The 19,750-nt window shown below is 43.0% G+C and overlaps 1 protein-coding gene across 1 annotated transcript in view; it reads right to left on the reverse strand.

The window, feature by feature from the left end:
- Positions 1 to 525: 525 nt before the first annotated feature.
- The window catches only part of LOC143859727 (pentatricopeptide repeat-containing protein At1g80270, mitochondrial-like), a 48,592-nt gene continuing 29,367 nt past the window's right edge, over positions 526 to 19,750 (reverse strand). The window contains exon 3 of the mRNA XM_077370379.1: positions 526 to 2,273. Coding sequence (XP_077226494.1) covers positions 1,026 to 2,273 — 1,248 coding nt within the window. The 3' untranslated portion in view covers positions 526 to 1,025. The remainder of the gene's footprint in view (positions 2,274 to 19,750) is intronic.

A 19,750-nucleotide genomic window follows, 5' to 3' on the forward strand; every position in this document is an offset into this window, starting at 1 on the left:
TTCTCACCCTTCTTTCCATCAGCAAGAGAGTAGGAGATCATCCCATGTTTCCAAGTTTTAGAAATCTCATGATAGGGGAGATATTTCTAAGACCTGGATTTCTTACCTAAAATCCAGGATTCTAAAGAGAAGCGAAACGGATGGCATGCATGATTTTTGAGGAAATCCAAGATTCTAAAATCCACGTATCTCATCTGATCAAGAACATTAAGCACCAACAGCTGACAATTGTTAGCCATAGATTCACATAGGAGCACAAGTGACAAGAATTTGTACTGCGGGTCCCACATTTGCGGGCCTACTGGTGAAAACTTGGGTCAGGTCGGGTTGAGCTTTCGCTAAAAAATGAATTGGAATGAACCCTAAATAGAACCAATTTCATGGTAAAAGCTCAACTTGAATTCCCACCTGCAGACAAGCATATGCAATCTTCGCCGCTCATTGAGTCGTTCCCATCTTGATCAGGTCAGACCCAGAAAAACAGACAGATTGAACAATCCCAACGCTCCAAAATGAAGAATTGAGAGAGATGAAGAGGGTAAATTCCATTCAAACAAGTAGCAATGAGGTCCCAAATCTAATAATATGGGTAGCTACAAAAGAGACAGAAATATCTTAACACTAAAGGGAGACATGAATGGCAAGAGAGATGAACAGCATAAGTTACATCAAAAAATGTATCAATAAGGTCCCAGATCCAATAATATGATTAGCAATGGAAAGAGACTTGAACTATCTGAATTCTAAAGGGAGACATGTATCGCATTAAGTTCCATTTCAACAATTACCACTGTTTCTAAGACACTATCTTGCTCTCTTTTTTTCTTGTTCTTTTTTGAAAATTAAGACACTATCTCTCTCTTGATCCTAAATCTTAGGTATAAATAGCATAGCACTCAAAACGGCAGAAGGATAAGGAAAACATCCATTCCCTCTCATAAACAACATTGGATCACATCAGCTTTTAAAATAAACAGATAGATTTAGTGATGATAAAAAAGCTCATACCTCATTCTTGAACAGTCTCAATCAAGCAACTCTGACATAAGCGTCTTCTTAAACGCGTCAACTTGTGCCAGCTGTGCCGCCACCGCCTTGTTTGGGAAAAGATTATCCGCTTTCATCCTCTCCTTAAACCCATAAGCTGGAGTTTTGGCCGTAATATAAACCTGAAGGAGTATCTGGTACTGCTGCAACCTATTCACATACCCAGACTGTCTCAGCCTGTGAAAAATCTTTTCGGCATTATGGACATCACCCCTTCTAGCATACTTATCCAAGATAGCCAAGTAGGAGCTATATAAGGGCTTCTTGTGGCTCTGTTGGGTCGCCTTCTGCAAAATCGAGTCCGCTTTCTCCACTTCACCAGCACCCACATAGAGCTTCACCAGTGCATCCCAAGTGTACGGGCCTATCACGCAATTATTATCCGACATTAGCTTTGCCAAATCTTTTCCCTTGGCCAGCATTTTATGATTAGCATAAACCCTAAGAAGGGCAGTGTAACATTTCGTAGAGAGCTTATTCCATGATTTTTGCATCTTCTGAAAGACTGCCTCCGCATCTTCTACACACCCGAGCTTACCCCAAGCTTCAATGGCAGCTAAACACTCGTCCAATCGGGGTTTGGCCGCACACACCTTCCAAACCCTAAGCACCTCATCGGGTTTGCCAAGAGCTGCATATAGAGGAAGCAAAGCCTTGCAAGCACCACGATTATCCTTTAGGTCACCCACCATCATATCCTTCAACATCGCCTCTGCCTTCTCTTTGAATCCCGCAAAGATGTAGTGCTTTGCCACCATTGCTTGGATCGAAAAGTCCGGCTCGACACCTTCAGCCTTCATGGTCTCAATAATCTGTTCCATTCCTAATATATCATTTGAACGGCCTTTGGCATCGACTAAAAGCCTGTAGGTGAACAGATTTGGCTTGACATTATCCTTCTCCATCATCAATAGAACATCCGCTATTTTCCTCTTATCAGTCCTCTTATAGAGCAAAAGCAACTGGTTGCAAGAAAATGGGGTCAATGGGAAACCCATGTCCCTCATCTTGTTAAACACTTCTTCCACTTTTTGGATATTGACAACCACCGTACAGTTAGCCAAGAAAGTCCTGTATAATACTTCCCCTCGGAAGGATTCTGGAATTTTTTCGATATACTTTTCAGCCCTTCTAAGACCATAAACCTTAGCAATCAAATCCAGGCGAGATGCATAATCTCGCTCGGTGAAATCGAGGTGTTTGTTTGCTTCTAACCACTCAAAAAGCTGCAAAACAATACCAAAATAAAATCAATACAGAAAATTAAGGAGAATGCAAGTCCCGAATATAGAGAAGAGAACAGACTGACACCATGTATGCTATCAGCCTCAGTTAAAAGATTTTCCCAAACAAAAATAGATTTGGCAATTCACAACAATGTCTATTTACTGCAATAATTTTTGCAAAGTGAGCATGTCTATACTTCAAGTACTAATAGTTTTGATGTCTCAAAATGTGCAATTGGCTTAATAATTTCCCTCACTAGAATGTCATATCTAAATCATTTAGAAACAATCTGACTCATTCAAGTCATGGAGTCAAGTTGCTTTAATCATGATTTTTGCCTTCACAAGGTCTGAGACCCGAGTATCCTAACCTTGCTTAATGTCAGCCATTTTCAATTTCCATGCTACCTTAACTGGGCCGAGGAATTAAAGGCACTTCTTACTTCTTGTGGACTGATAGACATAATATATAATTATACGTTGATAATTGGAACCTACATACACAGCGATATTTCAGAGAGGATGGTCAGCTAATTAATTATGCATATAATTATACGTTGATAATTGGGAGCAATATAGTAATATACACAGCGATATTTCAGAAATGATGGTCAGTTAACTAGTTATGCATATAATTATACATTCATAATTGGAAGCTATAAACACAGCAATATTTCAGTAAAGATGGTCAGTTAATTAGTTACGATCTGTTTCCTCATATATCTCTACATTAAAAATGTATTAATTTAGTCCATTTTGTTAGGTACTATAGATTTTCTTTGAACGTGCATGACCTTTGGAACTCGTGTATGCTGCCCAATGCTTTAAAATATCAGACAAGACCACGACAGCTCAGGCAGGTACAACCATGACGGAGCTCTGTTTTTGTTTTGTCTGATCATTCCACCTCTATTTTGATTCTAATAAGTAATTTATTAATGAACAACAACATAAAAAAATATAATGCCTGAGAGGAACTGACAAAATACAGGTCAAGACAATTTCAGACATTCTTTACAAAGACCAAAACCGGGTACCAACGTATCCATTTTTAACAATTTATATCTTGTTTCAAAGATCTCTTCAGGTCCTACAATCATTATTTCAATATATTTTTCATGATTCAGTCATTTTAGGCCTCAAAAAGTACCCTAAAAACTAACGACTCACGTGCAACCCCTTCCTCGGCCAGCAAATCCACCACCTCACTGGCTTCTCTCCACAAAAGCGCTGAAATGTAATCTACCAAAGAGAACAAAGGTCCAGAATCTCCTTAGAAGTGTTGTCAAGTCTCAAAGGAAAGTTTAGGCCATGAAAGGTGCACCTATTCTCATTCCGTGAATCACCTTCAACGAACAATGGATTATGTTAGAATAAGCTTATGTAGCCTAAGGGCATTATAGTCTTTTCATAATAAATATATATGTGTGTTAGGGCAAGGAGGCTAACACACAATATTTCATTCTCAAATCTCTCTATTAACATGGTATCAAAGCCCTAGGGTTTCTCGATGCCCTAGGGACCTCCATTGAAGACCTCTTGTCTTCCTCCATTGAAGCTCATGCCCATGCCGATGCCCATGCCCTAACTTCTTCTTCCATTGAAGCCCATACCCTAACTTCTTCTTCTTCTTCTTCTTCTTCTTCTTCTTCTTTCTCTTTCTTCCTCCATCTTCAGTGGTTTCCCCCCCTGCGCGCGCCCCTTGGGAAACCCAACTTTCCCTGTTTGCCCCCCCTGAAAAACCCAACTCTCCACTGGTTGGCCCCCCTGCGCGCCCCCCCTGGAAAACCCTGCTCTTCCCTGTTTGCCCCCCCTGCGCGTTCTCCCTTCTTCTTTTGTAACATCTTCCCCATCTTCTTTGACCTATAAGGATAGTGTTCTTCTCTTCTAGCCGTCGGGTGTTCATGCCCTAAATCTTCCTGTTACATTTCTCACCTTCTTTGTCGCGGCTCCGCTTTGTTACATTTTTCTTTGCTTCCTACTTGATAACTTAAGCTTTGTCTCTATGTTTCGTTGTAGTTCCATAAGTATGCGGCTTCGTGCTTGTTTTTTCGGGGTCCTTCCGGCGGATGTTTGTGGTTTTTCCTTCTGATTGTTTATTTTTCGTGGTGATTTGCTTGCCTATATTTGGCTGCCATTTTCTGTGGGTGTCTGTGATTGTTGTGGTGTGTCTTGTCTGGTCTGCTTCACCCACATCCCATTTGAGTTTTGGTGTTTATTATGGCCTTGCCATTAGCTTCTTCCTCCGGTTCATTTCCGGTGTCGGTAACCTCTATGACATCCATTAAATTGGATGGTGCTAATTACCCTGCCTGGAGTCGTTCTCTATTTGCGAGGTCAGGGCATGTTACGTTTCATCACGACGGATCATCCGGCTCCGAAAGATGTTGGGTATGATAAGTGGAGTCAGGAGGATGCCCAGCTTCAGTCTCTTCTCTGTCAGAGTATGGAACCAAAGATTGCGAGCCACATGCTATTTCTGGATACATCACGAGCGGTCTGATTGCGTGCTGAGACACTCTATTCCGGCAGTAACAATCTCACGCGGATTACTGATGTTTACAGTGACTTCTTTCGTATCTTGCGTGGAGATAAGACTGTCGCTGAGTACTATTCGGATTTTGTTGGTCTTTGTGAGCAGATTGATATTTATCATCGCCCATCCACCGACCTTAAGGTCTTGGCTCAACATAAGAATGAGCTCCGTATTACTTGGTTTTTGGATGGTTTAGGGCCTGAGTTTGTCCCTCTTCGGCAGCAGATCCTTGGGTTAGGCACGCTCCCATCTTTGGATGGGATCTTTTCTCGTGTTCAACGCGCTCAACGTCTCGATCCGGCTATCTCTGTTGCTGGTGACCAGTTCGCCTTTGCTGCCTAGTCTGGTTCCTTTTGGGGCACTCGTGCTAGGGATCGTGGTCGCAGTCGTCGCGAACAGGGCCGTGGCTTTGGCCGAGATTCAGGGGGAGGTCGTACTTATGGGGGTCGTGGCTCACGTTATTGTAGTCATTGTGACATGGAGGGTCACACTATTGATTTCTGTTACGATCTCCATCCCGAGCTGCGTCCCGCTCGAGCCGCCCACTTCGCTTCTGAGACACCTGCTGCACCTACTCCTGCTCCCTCAGACACCATGCTCGTCTCTCGGACTGAGTATGAGTCACTTTTGCGCCTACAGGAGAAAGGGAAACAACCGGCTGCTCAACTTGCAACAGAAGGTAGCAACCCATCTTACTCCCTTAGCCACTCCGCTTCCTGGCTTATTGATTATGGTGCCTCTCATTATATGACCGTTAACAGTACACTTCTTAGTTCCTTTACTTCGTGTGCTCATACTAAGATGGTCACCTTGGCCAATGGGACTCGATGTCCTATTTCAGGCACTGGGACTGTTACAGCCATATCCCACTTATCCTTATCATCTGTACTCTGTGTTCCTACTTTTCCTTGCAATCTTCTTTCTGTTAGTCAGCTTACTAATCGCCTTAATTGTTCAGTAACATTCTTTCCGTCTTATTATGTTTTTCAGGACCTTGCGACTGGGAAGACGATTGGCTCTGGGCATGAGACAGATGGCCTATACTACCTGGATGATGCTATCACTCTCATGGCGTTTAGTACTCAGTAGATTCCTTTATGTGGCACTGCCGGCTCGGTCATCCTTCTTCTGAACGTCTGCAGCGTTCTTCAGTTGTTTCTGGTGTTATTAGTCCTTTTCATTGTGAGTCCTGTCAGTATGGAAAACACCATCGTGTTTCCTACCTGTCTCGTTCTGTTAGTCGTGTCAGTAGTCCTTTTGAGTTAGTGCATTCTGATGTTTAGGGTCCATGTCGTACTCCTATGTTTGGTGGGAAGTACTTTGCTATTTTTGTTGATGATTTTTCCAGGATGACCTGGCTTTATATAATAAAGGATCGTTCTGAGGTGTTTTCTACATTTTGTTTATTTTATGCTGAAATTACAAATCAATACTCATATTCCCTTAAATGTTTACGTACTGATAATGCCCGTGAGTATTTTTCTGATCGGCACGGTTTTCAGGAGTTTCTTTCTAGTGTGGAACTATTCATCAGTCGTCTTGTGCCCACACAACAGAATGGTGTTGCCGAGCGGAAAATACGGTATCTTGTAGATATAGCTCGCACCATTCTGTATCAGATGCATGTTCCCAAATCTTTTTGGGCTGACACTATGCTTACAGCCTGCTTTCTTGCTAATCGTCTACTATCTTCAGTTCTTAACAATCGGTCTCCTTTTTCGGTGTTACACCCTTCTAGGGATCCGTTTCCATTACCTCCCAATGTGTTTGGGCGTGTTTGCTTTGTTCAGGATCTCACCCCAGGACTTGATAAATTGGCCCCAAGGGCAATCAAGTGTGTTTTCCTGGGTTATTCACGAACCCAGAAGGGTTATCGATGCTACAGTCCTCAGCTTCGCCCCAAATTTATCAGTGCTGATGTCTCCTTTTTTTAGGATACTCCCTACTTTCCTGCTTCCTCTTCTTTACCGGTATCTCCTCCTCCGTTGCCATTGCTGGTTCCGGTTCCCAGTTTGCCACCGAATCCAGTTCAGCGTCCCTTCCAGGTATATACTCGCAAGCGTTTTACTACTTTAGTTGAGCCTTCATGCCCTGCCATCTCTTCTCAGCAAGCGGGTCCTTTACCCTCATCCTCTGATGATGCTACTCAGGTTGATGAATCTCTTGATGCCCCCATTGCGAGCCGTACTCGTTCTCGTACCACTCATCACCCTATTTCTGATGCGGTAAGTTAAGCTCGGTTATCTCCTTCGTATACCGCATTTATATCATCTTTGTCATTGGTTTCTATTCCTCGCTCTGCTCAAGAGGCTATCCTTGATTCGGGATGGCGAGCAGCTATGGAGACTGAGATGGATGCTTTGGCCAAAAACCAGACATGGCAGTTGGCTTCCCTTCCTCCTGGTGCTTAGGTAGTCGGATGTAAGTGGGTACCTGATGGCTCTGTTGAGAGGTTAAAAGCCCGTCTTGTTGCCAAGGGCTTTACTCAGACTTATGGGATTGATTATGTTGAGACATTCTCTCCAGTGGCAAAGATTCCATCCATCCGTGTATTGATTTCTTTGGCCGTGAATCAATCTTGGCCACTATATCAGTTGGATATCAAAAATGCGTTCCTCCATGGTGATTTTCAGGAGGTGTATATGGAGCAACCACCAGGGTTTGTTGCTCAGGGGGAGTTGCAGCATACCGTCTGTAAGCTTAGAAAGGCGATTTATGGTCTTAAACAGTCTCCCCATGCTTGGTTTGGGAGATTCAGTGAGGCCATCCTACGATTTGGTATGAAACAATGTGCTGTAGACCATTCTGTGTTCAGCTGTCAAAGCAAGGATGGTTTGATTCTCCTGGTTGTATATGTTGATGATATTGTTATTACAGGGAATGACAAAGCAGGAATACAACGCCTCAAAGATTTCCTTCTGAATGAATTCAGCACAAAAGACCTTGGTGTTCTGAGATACTTCTTAGGCATTGAAGTGGCACATTCACAAAGGGGGCTATCTTTGTCCCAAAAGAAGTATGCTCTTGATATTTTGGAAGAAACAGGTCTTCTGGGGGCAAAACCTGCACAGACTCCTATGAATCCGAATGTCAAGCTTTCACCTGATCAGGGGGAGCCACTAGAAGATCCTGGTCGATACAGACGGTTAGTAGGACGGTTGATCTATCTCACAGTCACTCGTCCGGACATTGCATATGCTGTTGGAGTGGTTAGCCAGTATATGAGTGCGCCTCGGACATCACATTGGTCAGCTGTGATTCAGATAGTGAAGTATCTGAAGAAAGCTCCCAGGAAAGGCCTTCTCTTCAGGAAGCATAATCATTTGAGGATTGAGGGATACTCTGATGCAGACTGGGACGGATCTCCTGCTGACCGGCGATCTACTAATGGCTATTGTACCTTCATAGGTGGAAATCTAGTATCTTGGAAGAGTAAGAAGCAGGACGTTGTGTCACGATCCAGTGCAGAAGCAGAATACAGGGCCATGGCTTACACAAGCTGTGAATTAATTTGGCTACGGTCGTTTATGTCAGAGATTGGATTCTCATACTCCTCACCTGCATCCCTCTACTGTGACAACAAGTCAGCCATTCACATAGATATGAATCCGATATTTCACAAACGAACTAAGCATATAGAAGTGGATTGTCACTTTATTCGTCACAGGATTCAGACAGGCCAAATTCAAACCGAGTTCACTAGAACGAATGATCAGATTGCAGACATGCTTACCAAGCCGTTGAATGGAGTTCGATTGAGTGATTTTATGTAACAAGCTGGGCATGTATGACATTCATACTCCAGCTTGAGGGGGAGTGTTAGAATAAGCTTATGTAGCCTAAGGGCATTATAGTCTTTTCATATTCTTTTCATAATAAATATATATGTGTGTGTTAGGGCAAGGAGGCTAACACACAATATTTCATTTTCAAATCTCTCTGTTAACAGATTACTACTCTACGGACAAGCCTGACTTCAAGCCTTGAAGTGGAGGAAGCGAAGAATTTTTACTTCAGGCGATTCTATAGGAAATGTTAATACCTTATAATGAATGACAGATTAGATGCTAATAACAGGTTGAGATTAATGTCCAGTAGAGGAAAATATAAATGGCGCAAAATGAGCTCCATCTAGAAATGCACCTCAAACATCGTAACGATGGAGTACTGAAGGCATTCATCCAGCTGGAAGGGAAGACAACAGTAGTAAAAGTGGGTTTTAGACTATGATTTAGCCGACACTTTGAATTTATTGCTGACACACGCGTCCAGCCATGTCCGACACGACATGCGTGTCCACCTGTGTCGACACTCCTTTGGACACTTTTCAATGTACTGCTATAAGTTTTAGACTTTAATGTGGAGTGCGGACATGTTTTTGTGCCGTGTCATGTGTGACGTTTTGTTTTATTATTGCAAATAGTGTTTACCTCATTTATTATTAACTCTTCTTATATTTATAAACTATTTTTAGGCTTTTTTTATCTAATATTTGATGTTGTATCATATATATACTTTCTATTTTAGCCGTGTCCCCGTTTCTAAATTTTTGGGGTTCGTTGTGTCCGACACTCCGTGTCCGTGTCGGCATGCAACACCTGTGTCCGTGTCCATAAATCATAGGTTTTAGATTATTTGAAGTATATGTCGAGAAACTGAGGTTTTGACAAACCCTGTTGCAAAAATAACTTCGATTTTTTTTATAATAGCTGTGAACTCACCTTGGCCTATATGCTTAACCAGCTGTTACAATTCCTAAAACGTAGTCAGCAGCCATAGGTTTTAGATTATTTGAAGTATATATCGAGAAACTGAGGTTTTCACAAACCCTGTTGCAAAAATAACTTCGATTCTTTTGATAATAGCTGTGAACTAACCTTGGCCTATATGCTGAACCAGCTGTTACAATTCCTAAAACGTAGTCAGCAGCCTTTGACGTAGGGTTAAAGCAGATGAGAGAAGTTAAATTATAATAGGGGTTGAATTGTAAATCGTATTGTAAAGAGCCCTCTTTATGCAAGGGCAAGAGAAGGGCCCCTGAATAGATCCACATAATTTTTAAAGTCAGTTGAGAAACTGAATTCGGTTGCACTTAATGCCGTGGATCTATTCAAGGGACCTTCTTTAGGCCTTGCATAATGAGGGCCCTTGCATCTATCATTCCTCATAAAATATAACAAAAACATAAATTAAACAAAATAATAAAATGGCCAACTATTCAGTTTTTCAGACAAGTCCATTAATTGAAATAGAAGATAACATGATTAATTATTCAATATCATAATACGAATTGTATGCAAACAAACTTGTCACGCAGTAATCATCTATTTCCCATTCAAACCCACGCATATTGGATAATAATCTTAAAAATAATAAAGGACAATTTCATATCAATTCTCAAAGTGAAACGTTAAGTGACAAATATTTTTTCTGAAAGATGACAATTTTCATTAATATTGAAAAAGCATTCGGGACCAGTGGTCCTAGCCTGCTGTTACAAATATTAGTAGAGCACCAGACATATCCGATGTTTTTCAAAAGGCAGAAAGCACCCTTCCAGAGGTTAGGACAACAATATCCTTCATGGAAAGCGCTCATTACAAATATGATAGTATTTCAAAATCCTCCCGGTCGGCTCCTGCTTTGGCTAGAGTGTCAACCATCTCATTTGCCGATCGCCTGCGATGTTCAAAACTCGGGTTGAGCACCTGCATTAGATCCAGTATTTCCGCTACAATCTCCTGCAATCTCCAAGGTCCCTTTGATGATTTAGAAGCCCAGGCCACTACATTCGAGGAGTCGCCTTCCACGACAAGAGGACATTGACCATGGTCAGACGCCCACCTTAGACCAAGAAGTAATGCTCTAACCTCAAGCCTCGTTAGCGTCACATATTCCACATGGTCCCGAATACGTCATAACTATTGATCCAGAAGAGTTTCTAATTACTCCTCCAACCCCTGCCCTTCCAGGATTGCCCAAAGAGCTGCCATCGAAGTTCAATTTCAACCACCCCATCGGCGGACTCGTCCATTTGGGTTTAGGCTTGGAGTGGATAGTTCTATCCCATATTACTGACCACCGGTTCCTTATGAGGTCGCTCATCCCATAAGGAGTTTGTTTCTTCGCCCTTGTCCAGGAAATCATTTCAATCTTGATATCCGAGGCAATACGAGCCGCAGTTCTACATTTCTCCTGAAAAATGTCTCTATTACGTTCTTTCCGGATATTCCATACTATGGCATATGGAGTCGTTGCCCAGAGATATCTACCCATTTCTCCAAAAGGCCCTGTGCGCCATCCAGATAGGAGGGAGCTGATAGATTGAGGACACACCCAAGAGATCCCAAAAGCTCCAATTGCTCTTATCCATAAATGATAAGCAAAAGGGCAGTGCAACATTAGATGATCCAAAGTTTCTTCATGTTGATGACATAGAACACACATACTCGCCATACTGAAATGTTTTTTCTTTAGGCGATCACATGTATTAATCCTCCGGTGTATCAAGGTCCATCCAAAAGCCACTACCCTTCGTGGGGCCAATGATTTCCAAATGCGCCTCATCGGAGAAACATGACCATCATGTAACAGAGTGAATAAGGAGTTGGCAGAAAAGTCCCCATTAGATGCTGGAATCCAGATTCTTTCATCATCCTCATGTTGCGAGCAATATGTTGGTTCTATGAGTAGGAGTAGTCCCAAGTTCTTGAATTTCATCATCCTTAAGGTTTCGACGCAAACGAGTATCCCAGAATCCTCTTCCTCCCTGACCCTCTCTCACCAGTTAGTCAGCAACTATTGCTTCAAGGTTCGAAGCGATTCTAAAAAGTCCCGGGAATTCCAGGCCTAATTTAGATTGGCCGCACCAAAGATCCAGCTAAAATCTTACTTTGGTGCCCTTTCCCACTTTGTAGCGGATTAATTGGTCAAATTCCTCTTTAACAGAACAAATAGATTTCCATGCACCTGAGCCCTTTCCTCTCGCGGGCTTTCTGAAGCTCCAGTCCCCCCATTCGGAACGATATTTTAGCCCTGTAACCCGATTCTCCTTACCATATCTCCACAGCCACTTGCCAATCAACGATTTGTTACGTAATCTGATCTTGCCAATATCTAGGTCTCCGTTCGCCTTTGACTGCGTGACTTTGTCCCAGCTAATTAGATGCCTTACCTTCTTTAGTGTCCCGTCTCCGTCCCATAAGAAATTTCTTTGCAATCTCTCAATTCTCAAGGCCACCTTGACTGGGATTTTGTACAAGGACATGAAGTATCCAGGTAAGTTAGATAGGGCTGCTTTGATTAGTGTAATTCTGCCCCCAAAAGAGATATATTTCTTCTTCCAAGTAGCTAGCTTCCTTTCAATTCTTTCAATTACCGAATCCCATTGGGACGCCGATGGAATACCGAATCCTAAGGGCAAGCCCAGATAGGAAACAGGAAAAGACTCCGCAGAACACCCAATAGACGTTGCCAATCTTTGCACCTCTATGTGATTCAAATTTATGCCCAAGAGCATGCTTTTGCTTAAATTGATTTTGAGGCCCGGTGTAACCTCAAACCACTTGAGGATTGTCATAACATTAGAGATAGCCTGAGGGGAGTACTAAAGAAAGACTAATGTGTCATCTGCAAATTGTAGATGGGTTATCTCTTCAACTAAGGGATGGGTTACCTCTTCAACTAAGGGTCCCACGCGAAATCCCCCAATCAACCCCATTATGTTTGCTTTTGTCAACATCAAGCTCAGTGCCTCAACTACCATGATGATCAAATACGGTACCAATGGGTCCCCCTGACGGATCCTCCTTGATGCTTTAAAGAAACCTTCCGCTGAGCCATTAATGATTACTGAGAAGGAGTTGGCTGATATCAGTGCTCTGACCCACTTCCTCAAGGATGGCCCGAAACCCATTTTGTCTTGAATGAAGTCGAGGACATCCCAATCAACATGGTCGTAGGCCTTTTCTATATCAATTTTGAACACAAGGCCCGGACGCCCACTTCTCTTTACTGAATCGATGAGTTCATTAGCTATTAAGACACCATCAAGTATCTGCCTTGAATCAACAAAGGCTCCCTGGAATTGTGATATGATATCCCCCATGCAATTCTTCACTCTTCGGGCTAGTAACTTAGCAACTATTTTGGGGATATTATGCATCAGGCTGATCGGGCGGAAGTCTCTTATTCCAATTACCCCTTCCTTCTTTGGAATTAAGGCCATGAAAGTTGCTTTCGCTGCTTCACTAATGATTCCCCTTGGGGCAAATTCGAGAAAGAACGCCATAATGTCCTCTTTCAAGATCCTCCAAAAAAACTGGAAAAAAGCCATAGGATAGCCATCCGATCCTGGGGCCTTGTCCGCAGCCATTTGAAAAGGTAGCTTGTTCGACCTCCTCCTCTGTAAAGTTTCGTTCCAGATTGGCCCTGTGTCCAGCCGAGATACATTTGAATTGGAGTCCCTCCATCTTCGGGCGCCACTCCAAAGATTTGGAATAGAGGCCCGAATAGAATTTCACGATTAAAGATTTGATGAGATTAGGATCTTCAACTATTAAGACCCCATGCTTTAGGCAATTGATCAGGTTTATCCTCCTTCGAGAGTTGGCTGTTCGATGATAGAATTTGGAATTCATATCCCCAGCCTTTAGCCACAAGGCACGGGATTCTGTCTCCAGCAGATCTCTTCTCTACGCAGAATCATTTCATTTTCATCCAGAAGGTTCAAGCGAGCCAATTGGTCCCCTTCTGATAGAGGGTCTTCCTCCTCTCTGAGTTCAAAGGAGGCCAGCCTGGTTGAGATGGCCTCTTTTCTCTAACTGGATTCTACATCGAAAGCCTTCTGCCACTCTTTGATTTTATGTTTAAGCGGCAAAGAATATATCCCTTCCAACCCCTAATCTCAATTTCATCCCACCAAAGCTTGACCTTTTCCGCAAAGCCTGGTACCTCCAACAGATCTAAATCAAATCTAAACGGTCGCGGTCCCCCAGAGAAGTTTGAAATCTCCAAAATAATTGGATTATGGTTGGAGTCTCTTCTTGGCAACGCTTTCTGAGAGATGAGTGGGAAATGTTCCTCCGATTCTTGGGAGAGGACACGATCAATTTTTGTCATGGCTAGGCGTACCTGATTGTTTGACCAAGTGAATTTCGCTCCGTTGAGCGGGATATCCAATAATTCATGATTTTGAATAAAATTGGAAAAATTCATCATGTTGGTTTCGGATGGAAAACGGATTGTATTGAAGTCACCCCCCAGAATCCAGGGACTCTGCCATGATTCTCGCAGAGAATTCAACTCCTGCCACAGTTCGCTTCTTTCAGAGGAACGAACTGACCCGTAAACGACTGTGAGCATCCAATCGTCATTCCAGTCAGAAGAAGAGAAGATTATAGATATCAAAAATCTCCCTTCTCTGATCTCCTTGCGACGGAATCTACCCTCTCTCCATATTACAATAATTCCCCCTGATGTACCAACCGCATCATGTGCAACCCATTCTCGTTGGTTCCTTCCCAAAGACCTGTTAATAGTAATGTCAGTGACCCCCATTAATTTTGCTTCAATTATGGCCACCAAATCTAACTGATTCTTAAAATTGAAATTCTTCACCGCCCGTAATTTTCTATCTTCCCTTAATCCCCTAATATTCTAGAAGCCTATCTTCATTGGGAGCGGGGATGTACTCCCAAGGCTTCAGATATGTTCAAACAAAGACCCCTCGCTGGCCTTGGATCCACGCAGGACCCTTCTCTCCAAGGCACAGCAGAGCAGGTCTCTCGAAGATTCCGGTGCAAGTTGAGAAACATTTCCACGGATTGTAAGCTTGGGGTTATTATTTAGGCTCTGACTTTGCGGACCCCATCTGTTTTGGTTTCTTCCTTTTGCAGACCGGTGTCTTGATGGATGCCCCTTTGTGTTCCTTCCCGTGTGTTTCAGGCCTACCGTAAGATACCCAAGGCTCGATTTACCTTTTTCGTTAATCTTAGAGGGACCGAGGGCAGGGAAGTCTTTTGCTCTCTGGATCCAGGACGCATTGCTACCAAAATGCCCGGTCTAGTCTCTTTGCCAGATGGTTCTGTCAGATGCATTTGAAATTTGAATTTTGATATCTCTTTTTGTGGCTCGAGTGCTCTCCAGAGTCTTCCGAAGCACGTGTTTGAGGCTGCCACGTGGGGACTGATGTACCGGACTTTCCACTAGCACGTGCGTGAGGCTGCCACGTGGGAGCCGATCCAACGGACTTCTCGGCAGTGTTTGTACGATCACCGGAGCAATTCGAAAACAGCACCGATGCCCTTCCCTGTTTCCTTCCGGCAATGTCCTACACCGGGATGTCATCCTCCCCTCTCCTTTCCACAGATCGAGCCCTCTTCAGAGATTCAGCATGATTTAGAGTTATTTCCTTAGACCTCCAAGCTTCCGCATTAACTTCTGCAATCGGTTCGACCCCTACTTGGAAGGAAGAGCCATTAACCCGAAGGTCCACTAGCGACTTCTGGATTTTCCAAGCTGGAGCAATAATTCTTGCTGATGCAAAACTCATACAATCTTCGTGATGGCCCTTCATATCTGTTTCAAGAACTGTACCAAATAACGACTCCAAGGCTTGCACCGTTGAGACGGCCCAGACGTGAAGTGGGATTCCTGTGAATCTGACCCAAATAGCTTCAGCACCTTGTTGATAACTTGAATTCCATTCCGTAAGGGAGAATAAGTAGTGACCAAACGCTTTATCCCCCTTGCTCTTTAAGTTGGCCACCATATACTCCTCTTGAAACATGAAGAGAACTTCCTGAGGGGCAAGAACGGAGGGTTTTGGTAAACTAGGAAGATCCCAAAACCATTTCGCACATTTCCATACATCTTCCAAACATATTCTAGGGTTTTTCAGACGCTCAATCAGACATGATTTTAGGATTTGTTGTCTCTTCTCAATCTCTTGCCCAGAAACCAGGACAGTCGGCACTCCATTTGTCTTAGTGTTAAGGATTTTACCGTAATCTAGCAAGATCTTCTCCTCTCCCGTGTTTTTGTGTCGAGGAAATTTGATTTGAGACGTAGATGGCACTTCTGATCTACCACCTCTTCCACCATTACATCTTCTAGAGACTTTACGCCATTTGAAGTTCTGGTAACTACACAGCAGAATCCCAATCCTCTCGTCGGGCTTTATTTTTTTTTTATTTTTTTAAGTGACAAATATCAATTCAAAAAATTGATAAGTAGTCAATGTTGTACTCATTATAGTCGTCTCTTGTTTCACAGTTTTTTAGGGACTAATAAAATGCAATAGGGAAACTAAGAAAACATATTCTTAGAGAAGAGGGTGTTCTATGTCACGGTGAACAACATGCACGGGACATGCTGGAACTCGGATCGGTGAAAAAGTCTGATTAGAGTCTTGAATCAGGTATAAAAATGACTATTAGAGATGTTTTTAGAGGCCATCAGATTCTTCCTCTGATGACCGCTGACTCTGGCTTTCTGGGGGATCCTATTATATGCTCTTGTGGTTCCAACCTTGATCATACAGTAGTTCATTTTTTAACTTTATAGAGTCAGGATATCCCGCTTTAGAAGCTTTTGAATCCCTGGGGATCCTCAACATTTGTTGTCGAAGGACTTTAAGCTTGGTTGGGCAAGGAGATAACTTGGGTCGGCCCCAATGGGCTTCCCCCAGATCCCACTCGGGGTCCTTGGGAAGTATCGAGGATAGGGACACTAGAGCAAGGCGGTTGGAATTTGGGGCCAGAAGAATCCTTGGTCGTCGTCCCATTGAGTATAACAGAAGCTCCAATGGCAGCGATTGGATGTGCTGGAAATGTCAATATAAAACTTTAGTTCACGGGATGTCTGTAGAAAATGCTCAGGGCCTAAGACCAAACTGGCTCCAGCCATGATCTGGAAGCCTAAAATTGGTCCCTCTCAGGTAGATATTCAGGCAGAACCTTTAGCACTTGAGGTCCCGATTACCTTGGTGGAGAGAAAGAAGAGTCTTAAGAGATGTCTTATTGGGAGCTTGAAATCTGGATCATGGTTGTTAGAAGAAGTATGGGAGTGGGCTAAAAAATGTTGGGGCATTCAGGAACTCCAAAAGCCTTACTCCATCAACTCAGTGGATATCCTCTTTTACTTTAAGTAAGAGTTGCAGGCGACCGCCATTTTGAGGCGGGGAGGGGATGCTTTGGGGGGGTATCTCTCCGCCCTTCAACCCTGGTTACCGGCATACAACACGGGTGCAAGAACCATTAGGGTCAGATTTTATGATATACCTCTTCACGCATGGTCTTTGACAACTATGGAGACCCTTGGACAGCACCTGGGCCAGGTGATCCAATCTCAACTTTCGGGCAATCATGATCATTGTATGACCTATGCCTCGGCTCTGATCTTAACTTCACTTTGGAAATCGATCCCCTCATCCATTAATCTAAGAGTTGAATCCAGCATTTACTCTGTTGGAGTTAAGGTGATACATGAGGATAGCATTAATAGTCAAGCGATGTCGGTAATGGGTGAATCCAGCAGTAAGGATAATTTGGTTGTTTGTGAGGGCCCTGAGCAGAGTTCCGAAATTCGGTCGCCAGCGAGGGTGGTCCCACCGGAAATGGTGTCAAATGCTAATCCCGAGGGTGGTGATATTGCCAGGGAGCCGTTGGTGGGCCCAGGTTTGAATTTTGAAAAAACCTTGTTAGGCTCTGCAAACATCACGTCGCCTCGAATGTCAGAAAGCAAAGTGGTTGTTGCGTCCGGAAGGTGGGATCAGTCTGAAGGTAAATCAGCTCTAAAAACATTAAATGCTGCAGCTCGAGGCGTGAAAGGAAAGGCCCTTCGGAAAGATATCGTTGAGAGCTTTATACTAAATTCGGCTAAGGAGAAAAGAGCCTTAAAAATTAAAAACAGATTTAATGTTGGAAGTAAAAATTCTAAGAAACAGCGCTCGCGTATAGGAAAAAGTAACCTATCGCGTAGAAATACTAGTTTGGAAGCTCGGGTATTGGCCACTGGAGAGGGTCTATCTGTTTTCACAAGAAAATTGAAAGGCATTGTTAGGAAGGAGGAACTCAGAAAGAGGAGACTTGTCCAAGACTCCCAGAAGATTCTTCGAAAGTTTGATAACATATCTTCGCCTGCCATGTCAGCAAAGGGACCGAGTCGGGGTGGAGATACCCCTAGTGCCCAGGAATTCTCTTTTGAAGTCGGAGATATTGAACTTTTGAAGGATCTACGTTATAATGAAAAGTTAGCTAAGAAGGAATCTCCCACCCCCTGCGAGGTTTCACTAAGTCCGCTAAAGAAGCGTTGGGCTAAGCTAAGGAGAACTTCTTACAATTCTACCAGAATCGACCTTAATCACTCTGAATCGACAAGTGATATGGAATTGAACCTACCCCTCCTTGAGCTTCCCATGTTTAGCAAAGTACCAGAAAAGGAAAGGCGCACTCACCGGAGCTTGTGGGAGGAGGAAAGAAGCTCTGTGATCAGGGACCTGGAGATTACCCGGTCTCAGGCGGATCCTATCACGGACTTGGTAGGACAGGAAGAAGATTATCTATCAGAGGAATCTCAAGGGCTTGGTAGGGTCCCCAAAGGTAAGGAAAACGGGTTGATGATAGCCCAGAAGAATTATTGAGTGAAGCACCAGTCCCAACTGAATTTGCTGATTTTTTATCAATGGGAGATGCCTTTGGGATTAAATATAATGAGAACTTGGAAGCAACCAAAAATATGTTCCTTGCAATGGAGGCTAGAGATAAGAAAAGGAGATTAGAGAAAAAGAGGTGGGAAGAAAAATAGGGAAGAATCATGAGTAGTCGCTCTTGTATGAGGAGGGATCAGGTTTACAGGGAGTATTATTGTTGTTCTGATCAGTGGGGCTTTAAAGAAGGAAAATTGGGATGGGGGGTTGGGTAGGTGTGGCTTGGTTGCTTGACTCGGGTTGGACCGGTTAGGTCTGATTGGGTTGAAGAGCCCAAATGGATTCGGTTAAAGTTTAGATGAAGGGTTGGGTTCTGTTGGGTTGAAGAACCCAAGTAGGTTTAGGGGTTTGGGTTCGGTTTGAGAGCATATATTTTAGGCTTGATTATCTGTCTATTCCCAAAATACTATTCAATGGTCATGGTTTGAGAGATTCTGTCTTTCACTTAGACTTTCTTGTCTGGATACCCTAATTTTGCTTGTCTCACATGGAGGGTCGCACAAGATCTAGAAGTTTAGGAATTTAGGATGCAACTTTGATCCCAGTTAGAAAAGTCGTTGTACCCGTAAGTTTGAAAAGACACAGATGTAAGGGTCCTAAATCGTTATGGGAGTTGTAAAGACAATAGGTGGTGGAAAGGAAGAGAGTAGTAGGTTAGGTTCTTTCAATCTCTGTATTTCGAATTGGCTCGGGCGTGCCTCGGTCGTTACTTGTTAGTACCCTGTAAAGCAGCAGGCTGGGAGTCCTGGTCCCTAATGCAATCTTAATATTAATAAAATTTGTCATCTTTCAAAAAAACATTTATAGTCGTCTCCCTCCTCGATGCAGGTAATGTCGTCATGCGCATGCATTGTGCTTGACTAGTACAAACTGGTTTGATTAGTTCAAATTTTTTCTCCTTTGTCTTCTTTCTTACGAAAGGGATTTTGAGGGCTTCTTTTAAAGCATGAGGGAAATGGAATTCTTTCAAAAGAAAGCCTTATTTTCTTTTATACAAAACTAAAAGGATAAATCATATGAATCGTACGACTTACAAACGAATTGTAAGATTCAGTAAAAAAACGCAAGGTTTCTACAAATTTAGATTCATCCTAGAAATTTAGATTCAATCACGGATTCAAATTTAGGATATGAAGCATCACACTTCCGAAAAGCATCACCCCCAACCAACATAAGAACACATCAATTTTCTTTCATATTCAATTGTTTTCAAGACCAATAGGCCTTCGTATT

Source organism: Tasmannia lanceolata, unplaced genomic scaffold, assembly GCF_043159265.1.
Source record: "Tasmannia lanceolata isolate RefF3 unplaced genomic scaffold, GAP_Taslan_0.1 ptg000036l, whole genome shotgun sequence".
NCBI classification, from domain to species: domain Eukaryota; kingdom Viridiplantae; phylum Streptophyta; class Magnoliopsida; order Canellales; family Winteraceae; genus Tasmannia; species Tasmannia lanceolata.